Raw genomic sequence first — 15701 nt, 5'->3', positions numbered from 1 at the left:
ATCAGCAGTTTCACAGTGTGCAGGAGGCTTTGGGAGGAAGGGGGAGGAGCGAGGGCATGGCACGCTGGGGGGAAGGGGTGGAACGGGGGGAGGGGAAGAGGCATGGTGGGATGAGGCAGGGTAGGGTGGGGCCTTGGAGGAAGGGGTGGAGTGGGGGCAGGGTCTGGGGCAGAGCCGGGGGTCAAGCATCCCCCAGCACATTAGAAAGTCGGCGCCTATGTCTCCAATGATGGAGATTCTGCAACCGCCCTGGGCAATGTATTCCAGTACTTAACCACCCTGACAGTTCGCAAGTTTTTCCTAATGGCCAACCTAAACCCTTGCTGCAATTTAAGCCCATTGCTTCTTGTCCTGCTCTCAGAGGTTAAGGAGAATAATTTTTCCTCCCTCCTCCTTGTAACAAGCTTTTATGTACTTGAAACTGTTATCATGTCCCCTCTCAGTCTTCTCTTCTCCAGACTAAACAAACCCATTTTTTTCAATCTTCCCTCATAAGACATGTTTTCTAGATCTTGAATCATTTTTGTTGCTTTTCTCTGGACTTTCTCCAATTTGTCCACATCCTTCCTGAAATGCGGCACCCAGAACTGGACACAATACTCAAGTTGAGGCCTAATTCGCCCGGAGTAGAGCAGTAGAATTACTTCTCGTGTCTTGCTTACAACACTCCAAGTAGCTGAAAACTTTCAGTAGCTGAAGACATAAATACAAAGAGGGTATTGCTATGCCTTCTGAGCTGGTGCATTAATGGTCAATTTGCCATAGCAATGTGGCCTTCCCACTTCAGACAAGCAGCAATCAGAGGACAGGTGCTCTCTCACCCATTTTCTTTTTTTGGTTTGGTTTTGTTCTTATTTTTGTTTGCTTAGCCCAGCTCCCCTTCCCCCGGCTCCTGAAGCTCTGCTTCAAAGAGACAGTTTTGCCTGCCAACGCCAGCACAGGAAAGCCAGCCTCGCCAGTCACAACGACGACACTCTTCCCTCTGCCAGCTGAGATTGCTCTGACAGTTCTGCTTTCTCGTTACATTATCCTGTCATCTTCCCCCCTCCCTGCCCCCCCATCCCCAGTCCCTTCCCTGAGATCAGCCTCCCATCCTGCCACATTAGGAGAAGAAATGAGGCACAGCCCAACAATGAGCGCACTCCCCCCCTGCTCCCTACTCCAGCGGTGAATCAGAGCCTGGGTCACATCAGAATGGGACAGGTAAGTTGAGGGGAGGGTAGTAGAGAGCACTAGCTCCTTAAAGAGCTACAAAACACCACTTATCACAAACTCCAGGGCAGAGCCCCAGGAGAGCCCTGGCTAGGTCTGAGGGGTGAGAGGAAAGCACCCTTCCCCTCCAAAATAAGTTGTCAAACAGAGTCAGAGTTTGCCAAGTTTCAGGGCACCCAACAAGGTTCATCTATTCTCCTTGTGTTTTCTGCAACGGGGTGGGTTTGCGAGGCGGGGGAGGGTGTTGAGGTAAAGACACTGGGAGGGGAAAGAAGGATCATTACTGTGGCTATTAGGCCAACAGGAAAAAAAAATCTGTGAAGTTACATGAGGTAGACAGACAATATCCTGGAGCAGCCTGTGCTATGTGCAAACAAGCTTCAGAGTGCGCAGCAGCAGCAGCAGCAACAAAAATGCTGAATACATGGCAAAGCCCCAGGGTAGGGCAGGGTGAACTCTTAAGATTCCTAGAAAATGATAAAAATGTGATGGATCATTTGAAAAATCAAACAAAAACAGAAACAGCAGGGAAGATAAAAGAAACAGCAAGAGGTGAACAAAGACAATGAAAGCGCATGTTCCTCCTGAAGGCAGCTCCTGCACTGCACAAGAGAAAAACAATTAAAAGACAGAGGTGTAAAGGAGCTATGTGTGCAAATTAACTAAAGGTGGTTTGGCTGTTTGTATACTCATGAAAGGCTGCCAGAAACAGTTACTAAAGGACTTGTACTTGTTCAAAGGGCCACTCACCCCCTTCTTTTACATCCTGGGAACCAAGATGGAACTGCCAATGCACCTCAATCCTGACCCACCAGATCTCCTGATACTCTAGTCCTGGGCCTCTTCACAGCATGGACTTGTAGTTTTCTATAATGCACTGCACTAAAATGGGCTGATGCCTACAGCTTCAATTAACTTTAAGAGTTCCCAAAATACATGCCAAACCAGAAACTAACTGCAACCTGAGCTGAGGAGTTACACTAAGACACACTCCCAGCCTCTCCCTGGTAAAACGTAATGCCCATTGGAAGTGAGTGCATCTTGTGATTCTATAGCAGGTGAAAGAGCACCTTTGGGCACCAAAGCCTTTGTTCAGGTCTCTCTCATGAGGTGCATAACCTGACCCAGCTACATTACACCTTCAAAATAAAGCAAGAGAGTGGTATGCCCTCAGATGGCACCATCTTAATTCCATATTGAACAAGTTGACTATTTGGGAGTCCATTGTTTGCTGAACTATGCTGATTTCCTAGGCCAATGTCAGCTGCCAGAAGTGGGGCCTACTAGAAACACCTCCAGCCTCTAAAGTAGATTGATTTGGAGCAAAAGACTTCCAAGACAGAGAAGTTTCAGAAGAGGAAACTCTTCCAAAATACTCTTCCCACAGCTGTTCAAAGAGAGCAGAGAAAGAAGCCCAAGTCATTTCAGGAAATGCTTTCTTCTGAATGGTCTCTCCTAGAAGCAACAATCCAATGCACAAGAGAATTAAAAGCTCTTTTGTTTCTCTCACAGCTTTCTACACATTCTGATCGAACTCTTAGCTGGGAACCCAACATAAAAGAGTCCTGCTTTTAATGCTCCATTCAAGTCTCACAGCTCTGAAGCTATTTCTCCAATAAGACTGACTGTATACTAGGTAGGAAGCAATACTGACACAAGATAGGGTGACCAGGTGTCCGGTTTTGACCGGAACAGCCAGTCAAAAAGGGACCCTGGCAGCTCTGGTCAGCACCACCAACCGGGCCGTTAAAAGCCTGGTCGGCAGTGCTGCGGAACTAAGGCAGGCTAGTCCCTACCTGTCCTGGGGCACCGTGCTGCACCCCGAAAGTGGCCAGCAGGTCCAGCTCCCAGGCGGAGGGCCACAGGGCTCCACGTGCTACCCAAGCACTGGCTCCGCACTCCGGCAGCGCGCGCCATGGAGCCTTCTCCTCCCCCCGACCTAGGAGCCAGATCTGCTGGCCGCTTCCGTGGCATAACACGGAGCCAGGACAGCAAGCAGCCTGCCTTAGCCCTGCTGCGCCGCTGACCGGGAGCCACCCAAGGTAAACCTGTGCCCCAACCCCGAACCCCAACCTCCTGACCCAGCCCTGAGCCCCCCCTGCACCCCAGAGCCTTCACCCCCCACATCCTAACCCCCTGCTCCAGCTCAGAGCCCTCTCCCACACCCTGAATCCCTCATCCCCAACCCCCTGCCTCAACCCGCAGCTCCCTCCTGCACTCCGAATCCCTCAGCCCCACCCCCCAGGCTGGAGCCTCCTCCTGCACCCCAAAGCCCTCATCCCCGGCCCCACCCCAGAGCCTACACCTCCAGTCATAGCCCTCACCCCCTCCTGCACCCTAAACCCCTGCCCCAGCCCAGTGAAAGTGAGTGAGAGTGGGGAAGAGTGAGCCACTGAGGGAGGGGGACTGTAGTGAGCGGGGGGCAGGGCCTCAGGGAAGGGGCAGGGCTAGGGTGTTCGGTTTTGTGCAATTAGGAAATTGGCAACCCTATCACAAGGGGATGCCTGCGTCAATTTACAGAAGCACAGGTAGGGGTAGGCAGAAGTTTGCTGGGGTTAGACAAAAAAAATGCAAACCTACACTCATTCCTAGTGCAAAGAGAAAGGCAGGGTTATTAAACTCCATCCTGAGGGAATGCTCTGTAAAGTGTCCAATTGCATGGAATTAATTTTAAATTTGCTGTTTTAGTGCAAACACAACAAGTTATATCAGAATTATTCAAGCAACTGTATTTTTTCTTCCAGATTTGAAAGTGTACGTGTGTGTGGAAACAGAGGATGGAAAACAGCAGGAAGTTCTGCTGCTAGAAACCTTTTCTCTCTCCGCTGATAATTTAAACACACACAAAATTACAGAACCCACCAAGCACAATCTAAAAATCATAACAAGCGGGCAGGAGTTAGGGAGCAATGTGACTGGCTGAAGGTGGTTTCAACTCATGGGATTATGGGACAGCAGTCACACAGCTGGAATTTGATGGACATAGAAGATTCTATCAGAAAGAAAAAAGACAGGGCAATGTTTTTATTTTAGTCGATTTTAACTTTTTTAAAGGACTTCTACTGGCCTAAAATTTAAAGTAAATTTCACATTCTTTATAATCCACAATATTGTGCTGCCTTTCTAGTATCCACGAAACAAAGAATTGAGTGCTTAGAGCAAGGGATTAGGAAATAGAGCTCTTGGATTCTAATCCGACCTTTTCCGCCATCTCACTATGTGCCCTTGAATAACTAATTCACTTCCCCCCCCTCAGTTTTCCCATCTATTAAATGAGAATAACTTGCACCTCACAGTGTGATGGTGAGGGTTCTGAAGTCGGATTGATTTCTCAATAGTTGTGAGGTGCTTAGAAATACTCTGATAAAATGTGCCATGTAGACATAAAATGTATTGTTAACCTGACAGCACTTTAGCTCTTTCAGTCCCTTGCCTTGCACACACTTTGAGTACACAAACCCTCAGGGGCAACTGAGTGGATGCCGTGTGACATTTTGATTGTAGGAAAACCCATCATTTAATTCTTAAATTCTCAACCTTAGCACTACATTAATGTATTTTCTTTTGCAGTTAATTTCCTTTTTTCTTAAAAGTTTGCAAAAAAGCAAGATCTGAATGATTTTGTAGTTATTTAAATATCTGATCATTAAAAATGATTACAGGTAGAGCTATCCAGATAAGAAATCTCACCCTGAATTAGGCCCACTGGGACAAATCCTGATACCACAGAACAAATGAGGCATTAGGATAAATTTTCAAATACACCTAATCCCCATTAACTTTCAATGAAACTTGGACTTTTAAATGCCTGAGTCACTTTTTCAAAATGGGACTATAAGGTAAATTTTTCAGAAGTGACTCAGGAACCTAAAAGTGTCTGGATGGATTTTTATTCATTCCTTAGTGACACAAACCTCTCACTGAAAACAATGAGAGTTTTGCCTGAGTAAAGATGGCAGCATGGGGGTCATCATGGTTTACATGTACAATGATTTGAATGTTTAATCATTGTGTATTGTTATATGTACAAGGATCCTTAAGCATCTTGTGTGTGAATATAACTGGAAGGTCTTAAAGTGTGTGTTTAAACCATTAAGGACCATGTTCTGCCACATTTACTCATTCTCCCCATCCGCAACACAACCACTCCATCCATCCTACCCATCCTTTAACAATGCACAACACAGCATTGTTTTGGTGTGTTCATTCCATACCACTCTGCCAGACCACCCATACCTTCTGTTCCTCAATGTTCCAAACTCCCTTGTCTTCTAATAATGATCTGCCTCACACTCTGCTGGAACATTCCATTATCAAGCTGTTACAGGGGTGTTCGTGACACAGCAAGTGTGACGATAAATATATTATAAATTTTAAAGGACTAATTCAGTCCTCTCTGATATACACACCAAACAAAACATTCTACTAAATGTACCAATTGCGATGCATGTTAGCAGACAAGAATATTGCATCTTGCCTCTCTCACCTGAGCAGTCCTCCTGATGGTGCAGCCAGGGAAGATATGCCTATAAATATGCACAAGCAGGAGGTGTGTGATTCTAGCAAACATCAAGGTGCATGTACCACTGAAAACAAAGAACACTGTAATAAAATAAATAATATATTCTATCTCTATAATTTCTCTCAACCAAGAGAGCCCAAAACAATTTAAACAACAGACTCGGAATGCAGTCACCTCTGGGATGGAACATGGTAGCCGTTTAACAGCTGACAGCATCACTGCACAAAACTTTACCTCAAGTAAAAAAGATTATGTTATTTAACAAAAACTGAAGGGGGAATTTAGGGAGGCAGAATGAAGTTATTTACCTGAGTTACGTTTTGTTCATGGGATCCTTAATGTTTACAAGTGGACAATGTCTCAATCTCACATTTAATACAAAACCAAAAACTGCATAGGGCCCACCGGAGGAACTCAGAGGAAAGAGTGCCATCTACTGCATCAGCCTCACCACTTCCTGCAGCAGCCTGTGTTTTCCTTGGAGGTCTTCCATCCAATTGCTAACAGTGTCCTGCTTAGCTTGTGAGATCCAAGGCTGCAGCTGCAAGGTGGCAATATATCAAACCCATGGCTTGTGTTAAATTTATTGATCAACTTTTTGTTTTTAAAATCTTGACCAGTACAGTTAATCAGTCAGGTTCCCAGCTAGATCAAAAGACCCATAGGACCCATCCAGGGCCGGCTCCAGGTTTTTTGCCGCCCCAAGCAAAAAAAAAGGGGGAGGGGAGGAGGGGCGGAGTGCTGCCACCGAAGCAAAAAAAAAAAAAAAGGCCGGAATGCCGCCCCTTGAAAAGTGCCACCCCAAGCACATGATTGGGACACTGGTGCCTAGAGCCGGCCCTGGACCCACCTGATCCACTCCTTTCATCTAGCCCCTATTTCCTAAACACATAAATTACACTGCAGCCCTCACAGGAGGCACAGCCTCTTTTTATGAAAGGGGAAAGTTCAAAAGAGAGAGAAAGCTGTGAAATTCTGGCTGCCTTCCAGGCTCTTTCTTTGACCTGGGTCACAGACAAGTGATTTCATCTCCTCAGTTTCTCTCTTTTTCTTTTCACAAGCCTTGTACTCTTTTTTTTAAAGCAATTTATTAAGCAAATAAGTCATACATACTCTCCATTTTTTTAGATTCCCCAGGGAATAGACACCATACATTTTCAAAAACATCCAGAAAGGAGCTTACTGAATGTTGCTGCAAATACCACTGAGCTATGAAATTCACAGAGTGCTGACACCAGCCTCTCTCTCTATTTGCTATCTCTGCCATGGACTTCGAGCAAGCCATAACCTTCAACCTGGGACCCCAAAAAAAAACCAAGTTTCCTTTCAAAATACCTGATGAAAAAGGCACCAAGAGGAACCTTGGACATGACAGCAAAGCTGAGAAGGTGAAAGGGGTGGGAGAGAGGCAGGTGTATGTCTGTGGAGAACCTCCAGAGATCTGTAAAATTTACAGAGTGTCATTTTTCTCAAGTACAGAGGCAAACTCAGGAGAAATAAAAATCCACCCGAGAGACTAAAGAAGCTTCTGAATAAATGCAGCAGCCAAGGAAGCTCAGGGGTCTGCCAAAAGCACTAGATATTGAAGCCAGCTTTTAACCCACAGTTCAAATTTCTACATCCACACATGAACCACTTCCTCCATTCTTTAAAAAGGACTGTTGTCAAGTGCCTAGGGCCAAACCCTACTCACTTTATTCACTCAAATGACATCAGTGAGCTACTCCCATGAGTAAAGAGCAGAAGATCAGGCTCTTAGATTGTAAGATCCTTGAGGGCAAGGTACTTCTCTGCTCTTTGCACAGCAGGAAGCACACTCTGGACAAGTAACAATAAATATTATATATTAAGAAGTAGTTGAAGGCACAAAATTCAAAGATTAGAAGCAAAAGGGGAAGGGAGAATTGCATAGGAACTACCAGGAAAAGAACCATTACAAGTAAATTTTTACTTTCCCTTGCAGTGTTTTAGGAATGTAAAACATCAAACAGCCTTGGGCTACTGCATGTGAAACTAACTAGAAGGCTTTAATCTCCATAGCCCTGCATCTTGTATAGTCATTCACACTAGGACAAAGGGATTTCAGACTCTTTCTGATCCAGTAACATTTTTACACCCACTTTGCTTTCTCTGACGGGGCAAGGTGCAGAGCAACAGTGAGTCAGGTCTGCAGATTGAAGGTGACCAAGCTAAAAATCACAGTTCCAACCTAAGTGAAAGGCAGAAAGTAAAAAAACAGCATCAACAAGGAATGGGAAACTGGGCATTACTAAGGAATTGAAAGCATTTTAATAATCTCAGGTGTTAGTTACAAAGGAGCTTTGGGGGGGGGGGAAGTGGGGGAGAGGGTTAAATCATGAAAGAGTCCCCCTTATAGAGCTGCTGGTTCCCTGTGAGAAACTTTGAAAGACTGTATGTGGACTAAGGGGAGGGGATGAAGAACTGAGCTCACATGTGATCAGTTAACAAGATACGTTCCTTTATAACTGCAAGCTCAGCCTGGGATCTGAGAGCCAAACTGGGTTCTTTCTTTCTCAGGCATCATCACTCCCTATCTTGGGTTAAGCACCTCACAACATCTTATGAGGTGTTTACAGATGCAGCGCTGAGACACAGAGAAATGCATACTACAGAATTAACTCAAGTGATCCAACCTTGCATTACTTCCCTTGTGTTAGTCTATCAATGACTTGCCCAAGTCACACACAAAGTCTGTGACAGAGCAGGAAACCATAAGAATGGCAATTCTGGGTAAGACCCATGGTCCATCTAGCCCAGTATCCTGGCTTCCAACAGTGGCCAGTGCCAGATGCTTCGGAGGGAATGAACAGAACAGGGCAATTATTGAGTGATCCTTCCTGTCATCCAGTCCCAGATTCTGGGAGTCAGAGATTTAGGTACACCTGGAGCATGGGGTTGCAACACTGACCATCTTGGCTAATAGCCATTGATGGACCTATCCTCCAGGAATTTATCTAATTCTGTTTTGAACCCAGTTATACTTTTGGCCTTCACAACATCCCCTGGCAACAAGTTCCACAGGTTGACTGTGCATTGTGTGAAGAAGTACTTCCTTTTGTTTGTTTTCCAGCCTATTAATTCCATTGGGTGACCCCTGGTTTATGTGTTACATGAAGGGGTAAATAATACTTCCTTACTCACTTTCTCCACACCACTCATGATTTTATAGACCTCTGTCATATTGCCCCTCAGTCATCTCTTTTCTAAGCTGAACAGTCCCAGTCTTTTTAATTTCTCCTCATATGGAAACTGTTCCATACCCTTATTCATTTTTGTTGACCTTCTCTGTTACTTTTCCAATTCAATTATAGCTTTTCTAATTTTTGAGATAGGGTGACCCAAAACTGCAAGCAGTACTCAAGGGGTGGGCATACCATAATTTTATAATGGCATTACTATATTTTCTGTTTTATTATCTATCCCTTACCTAATGGTTCCTATAATTGTTAGCTTTTTTGACCTTAAGCAGATGTTTTCAGAGAAATATCCACGATCCATTTCTTGAGTAGGTACAGCTAATTTAGACCCCATCATTTTGTATGTATTGTTGGGATTATGTTTTCCAAGGTGCATTACTTTGCATTTATCAACACTGGATTTCATCTGTTATTTTGTTGCCCAAAAAGATAGGAAACCGTTTAATGATATTCCTTTTGTAACTCTTCACAGTCTCCTTTAGAGTTAACTACCTTAAATAATTTTGTATCTGCAAATTTTGCCACCTCACCATTCATCCCCTTTTCCAGATCATTTATGAATATGTACCCGGCCCAAGGTGGTACTAGGCAGTGACTTTAGGACAACATTCTAAAAACAAAAACAAAAATTCCAACCTCCTCCCTGAAATCCACTAAGTGGCTCCCCCACCCTGCCTGCATTTTAGTAGGAAAGGGGATTTCCTGGCTGCCCATCCTCCTCTGATCAGTTCTGGGGGCTGAATATAGCCCTCGGGTTCCACATTGAGGGCCCAGTGTAAGGGAGTTGGGGCCCCTTTCCATTTTTAAGGATACAGGATACTATTTCATAACAAATCAGAGATGGAATTTAGGGACATGTTGGATCCAAACTGAACCTCCGTGGCTCCAGCTCATCTCTAATATTTACTATTAGCAATAATAAACAGTGCTTACGCTGCACTTTGGAGCATCACCGCACTTTACAAACATTCAATTAATAGATCTTAACAGATCTTATTTCTCTGATGCCCATCTGGCACCACATAAAAATAACATGATTAGAAAATTATTATTTTATAATGTGCCAAAGGAATTGAATCCAAGACGAGCTTGAGAGAGAATGAAAGGGGGAAGTGAGCAGCAGAAAGAAGAAAGTATCAGAAACCAAAGCAAAAGCAGTGTTCATCCCAAGCCTCCTGACCTCCAGCCCAAAGGGCACCAGTTGCACACCGACTATCAGAGGCACCATACAAAGGCACATAGCACTCCTCTCCCCACATTTATTCTACAGCCATTGGTCACCATCTGTTTTATGCTGAGTGTTGCACTAGAGGGTGTAGATCTGGGCTGCTCAAAGTGTAGCCCAGAGCTGCCTGCCCTCTCCCTGTAACTGCAGGGCAAGGGCCACGCAGAGACTAGGCGGCTGTTTGCGGCTGGTGAATTCACACAACAAGCAATTTGTATTCATCTATCAAGGAAGATGCAAGTAAGTGCAAATATTATGATCGTGTTCATTTGTTTTTGATTACAAAATGTATGTAAATGTATATGCAAATTAAGTGCAGGCTTCTGGCAAAGTACCAACCCAGCCCTCAGTGTCACAAACTTTGGGGCAGCTAGAGGGGCACCATGTGTCTGCAGGAGAGGTCCAGGCAGTTCCCATTAGATCTACCCAGAATAGGAAGGTTGTGCTGCTCTAAAAAGGCAGGTGGAAGATAAACCCCGTGGTACCTTGTCTCTTTAAATGAAACCAAGAGGCTATAGAGAAAGCTGTTCCCTCTGCAGTTAAAAGAGTGATAATTACAGAGCGACAGGCTCCTCTGTCATTCAGCAGGCAGCATCCCCAGGAAATCTTGCTCTGTAATCAAGGGAAGAGGCGCAATCAGGCCCCTATTCAGGCTTCGTTTAGAAACAGCCCCTGCTGGCAGCACAAGGGCTTTGGTGTATTGCTTTGTGAAGCTGTTGAAGGCATCCACTTCAGGGCTCTGCAGCCATTAGGGGAGTCAATACAGTTTTTAAGCATGCTTTTGGTTCACCTCCACCCACAGAGCCCAAAGGAAGCCCCGGAACATGGGTGAGGTCTACACTGTATCTAGGATCTGTATCTGACCTCCTTCTTACACATTTGATGCTGAGCTGATGCTAATGCATATCAGCAAGTCTGTCCTCCACAGATGAGCTTGGCAAAACGAGAGGATTTGTACCAGTGAATGCAAGAGAATGTGATCATGAGCATGCAAGAGCACCAACAGGAGTGTGCAAGTGTGGCTATTCAGGCAGATACACCAATCTTTTGGTTGTTTTTTGTTTAGAAAACAAAAGAAAATGTCTATGGAGAAGTAATTTCTGTGCTATTCAAATAGTACAAGAGCTTCAGCCTATTGGCACCAGGCTAATCCCAGCAAGAATTAAGGGGCTAATTGGAGGAGTGGTGGGGAGACAGGTCACTCTGACTTCAGCTTCAGTATTCCATGCCACCAGCACCCAGCAAGTTACATATTAATTGCTATTCAAAACATTCACACAGGGTTGCCAGGTTCAATGAATCAGTTGTATTGAAAAGCGTTATTTATTTTATTTTGAATGCTCAGATTTTCTTAAGTATGCACACATCTGCACAAGCCAGTGACCAGTAGGGTACTCCACTGGTCATTTGCACATGCAGTTGCCACAATGTGTGCCATGCTGGTAATTGTGCACACACATTCAGCACCAAATGCCCACATGGCTTTCTGAACATCAAGGCCTGTGTTTTCACAGGATTTATAGTTTCTTCATGTCACAGAATGTTACACTCTGTGCTGAGGTTCACTATAACTGGAGCTGTGCTTTGCACTGAAACAATTTGTGATACTGTAAATGGAGCTTCATTCCATCACAGTTCACTAGCAGTAGGTTCCACTGACTATTTTTATTTATTTATTTCTCTGGTCATATGATAAATGAGTTTGTTGTGGTTTTACCATCTGCAGACACAGGTATCAATCAATAGTCGTGTAATGGCCTGAAACCTGTCAAGAGAACTCGTTATTAAAAAGGTACATATTGCATTTAGCTATTAAAACAGAAGTTATTGATTGGATCCTATCAACTCCCAATGAATGAGCTAACTGCATCGGCAACCAAGTGAAAACACAGGCATGCAAATTAAAGGGCTGACAAATTGTGTAAGCGGGTTAAGGATCCACAGCTGCTGGTGTCCAGTCAAAAGGGAGTGTGTCTCCTTTAAAAATAAAGAGAGATCAGGAATAAATTATTCATGTTCAATAACACTTGTGCAAATATCCCAGGGCAGGATAAGGAAATAAACTAATGAGAAAACATTAGCTCCAGCAACAAAAAGTTCACTTTCATGGGGTGGGAGAGGGAAACAATAATGAACAAACAAATCAAAAAAACTAGGTGGATCAACAGTGGATTAAGCAGATAGGAAATTCTGGGCCCAATCCTGCAGTCCTTATCCCACTGATGTCAATGGAAGTTTTACCAGATTCAGGATATAAAAAGAACTTTTTGTAATAGGAAAAGATTTTCCAAGTCAAAGGAAAATCTTTGTACATTTCACTAGTTTCCCTGTTCCGTTTTCTTGGCAATTCTTTGTTTGCTTGTTTCACCTTACTAGAGCTTTGCATCTCCCTTTCTCCTCTTTCCCAGAACCTGCAGTGATGCCGTAACGGTGACTGGGTGACACCGAATGACAGTGGGCTTAGAGGTCACACTTGCAGGATCACGGCTTTGCTGCAGGGTCAAGTGGAGGGAGAAGGCAGACGGGGAAGGAGAAAACAACACTGTTTATAAAAATAATTAAAACAAATGAAATGCACATGACATAATAGCAAACAGGGGAAATGAGACCAGCTAAAGAAATTGTTAAGGATATTTCTGAGGTTAGAGCTGAGGTGAAAGTTCCCTGAACAGTGCATCATACCTGAGGGATCAGACCATGGTTAACTATGGGTTAAAAATACATAAAATAGCACCCTAAGGCAAAATGTCTTTCCCTCCCCCCATCATTAAGTAGGATGTTGGGAGGAAAATGATACATCACTAAAGGAAACAAATGGCAGTGTGACGTGTGATTTCACACACAATAGCATTGTCTGCATTCACTGATGTCTGTGCTACACACATCCCTTGCCCATTAGAAGATGTATTTCCCATACCTCACCACAAGGAAATATGGAAATTGCATCACTCAAGCCTTGTCCAGAGCTGTCAGCGCTGCCCCATAGGTGGGCAGAAGCCCTGCTTGCTTACAGCATTTTTCAAGACATGCTGAAAGCCACAGACTGTTGATATCTAAAGTAGCTCCCTGCGGAGCCTAGATCCATTAGCTCAGGAAGTAGGAAGAGGTTTATTTCTCTAGGTTTCAGAGTCCAAATGCAAGTGTGGATCCTGCAATCCTCTATCCTACAAACCTTCCATTTACTTCAGCAGGATTTTGGGGTCTACAAAGGATACAAGGAGCAGACCCATATACTCAGCACTAATACTACATGACTGCTTGATCACACTGCACGACCCCAGCAGCCTCAGAACTTCTAAGGCCCAAGCTCAGCAAATCATTCTCTCTCATTCACAGGCCAATCCTGAGTGGTGCCAAGCACTCAAATCACAGCAGAAAAGTCAGGGGAAGTTTGGGATATTTAGCACCTCTCAGGATCACATGCTTGATCTGGTGTATGTCCCCAACTACACTTCTACATTCCCTCCTGTAGGATGATCTGGACCCCAAGATCTAGGTGGAACTTCTTGAGGTTGGTGAAAGGAAAGCAGGGTGTTTTTTGAACTCTAAAATCGATGGGAATTTCTGGCCAGCTTAGAACCAAGACATCCCAAGTCTCCATCTTGGGATAAAGCTATTTCACAAAGATATTGCAGCAAGGTTTTGGATTTCTCACTGTCAACCTAAGGAGCTTTATCCAAGTCTCTTGCCTGTATGGACACCTAAAACAGTGGGGCCCACTGGTGAGAGCCAATTACCACAGCATTTAAGAGAAGACCCAGAAACAAGTCCTGGTATTTATCCTGTGGTAAGTTTTAGTTGTTTCTCAGTACAGTTTTATTTTGAAAAAAAAAAAATCAAATCCAGTAGTTACACTCCATCATTTTTATTGCTTAAGCAACCCAGTCAGACCTTTCACACGGGCCCCAAAACGATCTGAGCAGGGGTTCTGGGAGCAACCAAAATGACAATCTCAGCCATTACTGTGTGAGCAACACAGGCAGAGCAGGGGCCTTCTCCAGACTACTATCAAGCTACCCCAAAGATGGCCTTATTTTTGTTAAGTCTTGTCGGTCAAGTTTGGATTCCACAAAGCCCATAACCAGGGTGGTTCACATTTGCTCCCCATTTTACCTGCCCCTCCTCGGTTTATGGGAATGGGAGGGGGAATTCAAACAAATATTTGGGGTTTGACCCATCTCTCCTACAAACCCTTAGTGCTCATGAACTCATTGGCTTACCTTCTCCAGCCCCATTAACAAGTTAGTGGTGAGGATTCTCCCCAAACTCCCAATGCTGTGTCATATCTAAAAAATTCCCTCTCTGCCATCATATGTAACCGCCCCCTTTGCTATGGGTGAGGAGGTGCTTGTGATTTGGAGGGGGACTCTATCTCATTTGAGATCCACTAATAGAGGCACCAGGCCTTTTGCAGCCATGCTAAATGAAAAATTAACCCATCAGGCAGGTGATCTCTTACCTTCCGAGCAGAATTTGCCAACATATCCAGTGGCAGAGCAGTCACAATGTGGCTCACCATCCAGAAGGAAACAAGTGCCGCCATTCTCGCAAGGGTTCTCTTCACACAGCCCCTCCATGTCCAGATGGACCCCCTGGTTGCCCAGCAGCTGCGGTTCCGAGTTGCCATACTTCAGGTCCAGGATAAATCCCTGAAATGGAGGCTCACTCAGGATGCCATCAAGGGTCAAGGCAGCAGGGCGGATGTCTGACGGAACGCCACCAACAAAGAGGTCACTGACGATGTTCATGTTCTGGCGCTGTGGACGCACTTCACCAGGCTTGGCTTCACCATCCAGCACCAGCACTGTCCGGAGGCGGTCACGGCTGACCATGAGGAAGTGCCAATTGCTGTCATTGACCTGCTTTTCTGTGACAACCGTGGTCTCAGCACAGTCCACACTGAACCGGAGCTGGATGCGCCCATCAACCAAGGACAAGCAGAGGAAGTCGCAGACACCGCCATCATCAAAGTAGAGGAGCAGCCCAGCCGAGACGTTGGTCTTGAACTGAAAGCTCAGGTCGCTCCTGGTGCTGGCATCCCAGCGGAGGTAGCGGGCCCACTGATTGGGGAGGCCCATGAACTCCAGGCCCAGGCAGAGGCCCAGTAAAGAGCCCAGCAGTAAGCTCACCTTCAGGGTGAAGCAGACAGAGTGGAGAGTGAAGCCCATTGTTGCAAAAACCTGCTCTTCCCTAGGAGAAATATAAAAGCCACAGCACTGGTGAGAAGGACCCCAGGAAAAATCACCGTAACTGATAAATTCCACAGGAGGAGAAGAAAAGCACAGAGGGAGCACGCACACGTGATCAGCCAGGAGAATTCACCTCTCCAAGGAAAGATCTCAGCTATCCGTTACGATCCAGAGGCCTTTATCCCAGAAGGAGGGGGTGCGTGGCGAGAATTCTCCAGGTGATCCACTTTCTTGAAGGGCAGAAAACCCAAGGTGGTCTCGTTTTGGTGGAAAACACAAAAGTGACAGTTGTTGTGAGAAGAGAGAGCGAGTGCAGAGGTAAAGGCCAACTCTCA

The 15701-nt window shown here is 45.1% G+C and overlaps 1 protein-coding gene across 2 annotated transcripts in view; it reads right to left on the bottom strand.

Annotated features, from left to right (window-relative positions):
- The window catches only part of NRXN3 (neurexin 3), a 1356989-nt gene extending 1341644 nt beyond the window's left edge, over nucleotides 1–15345 (bottom strand). For both annotated transcript variants that reach the window (XM_026651477.1, XM_029911473.1), the window contains exon 1: nucleotides 14637–15345. In XM_026651477.1, coding sequence (XP_026507262.1) covers nucleotides 14637–15345 — 709 coding nt within the window. The remainder of the gene's footprint in view (nucleotides 1–14636) is intronic.
- Between the last annotated feature and the right edge of the window lie 356 nt (nucleotides 15346–15701).

The sequence above is a fragment of the Terrapene carolina genome, unplaced genomic scaffold (genome assembly GCF_002925995.2).
Source record: "Terrapene carolina triunguis isolate 2854851 unplaced genomic scaffold, T_m_triunguis-2.0 Scaffold96, whole genome shotgun sequence".
Classification (NCBI taxonomy): domain Eukaryota; kingdom Metazoa; phylum Chordata; order Testudines; family Emydidae; genus Terrapene; species Terrapene triunguis.
This window is presented reverse-complemented; position numbering and strand designations above follow the sequence as displayed.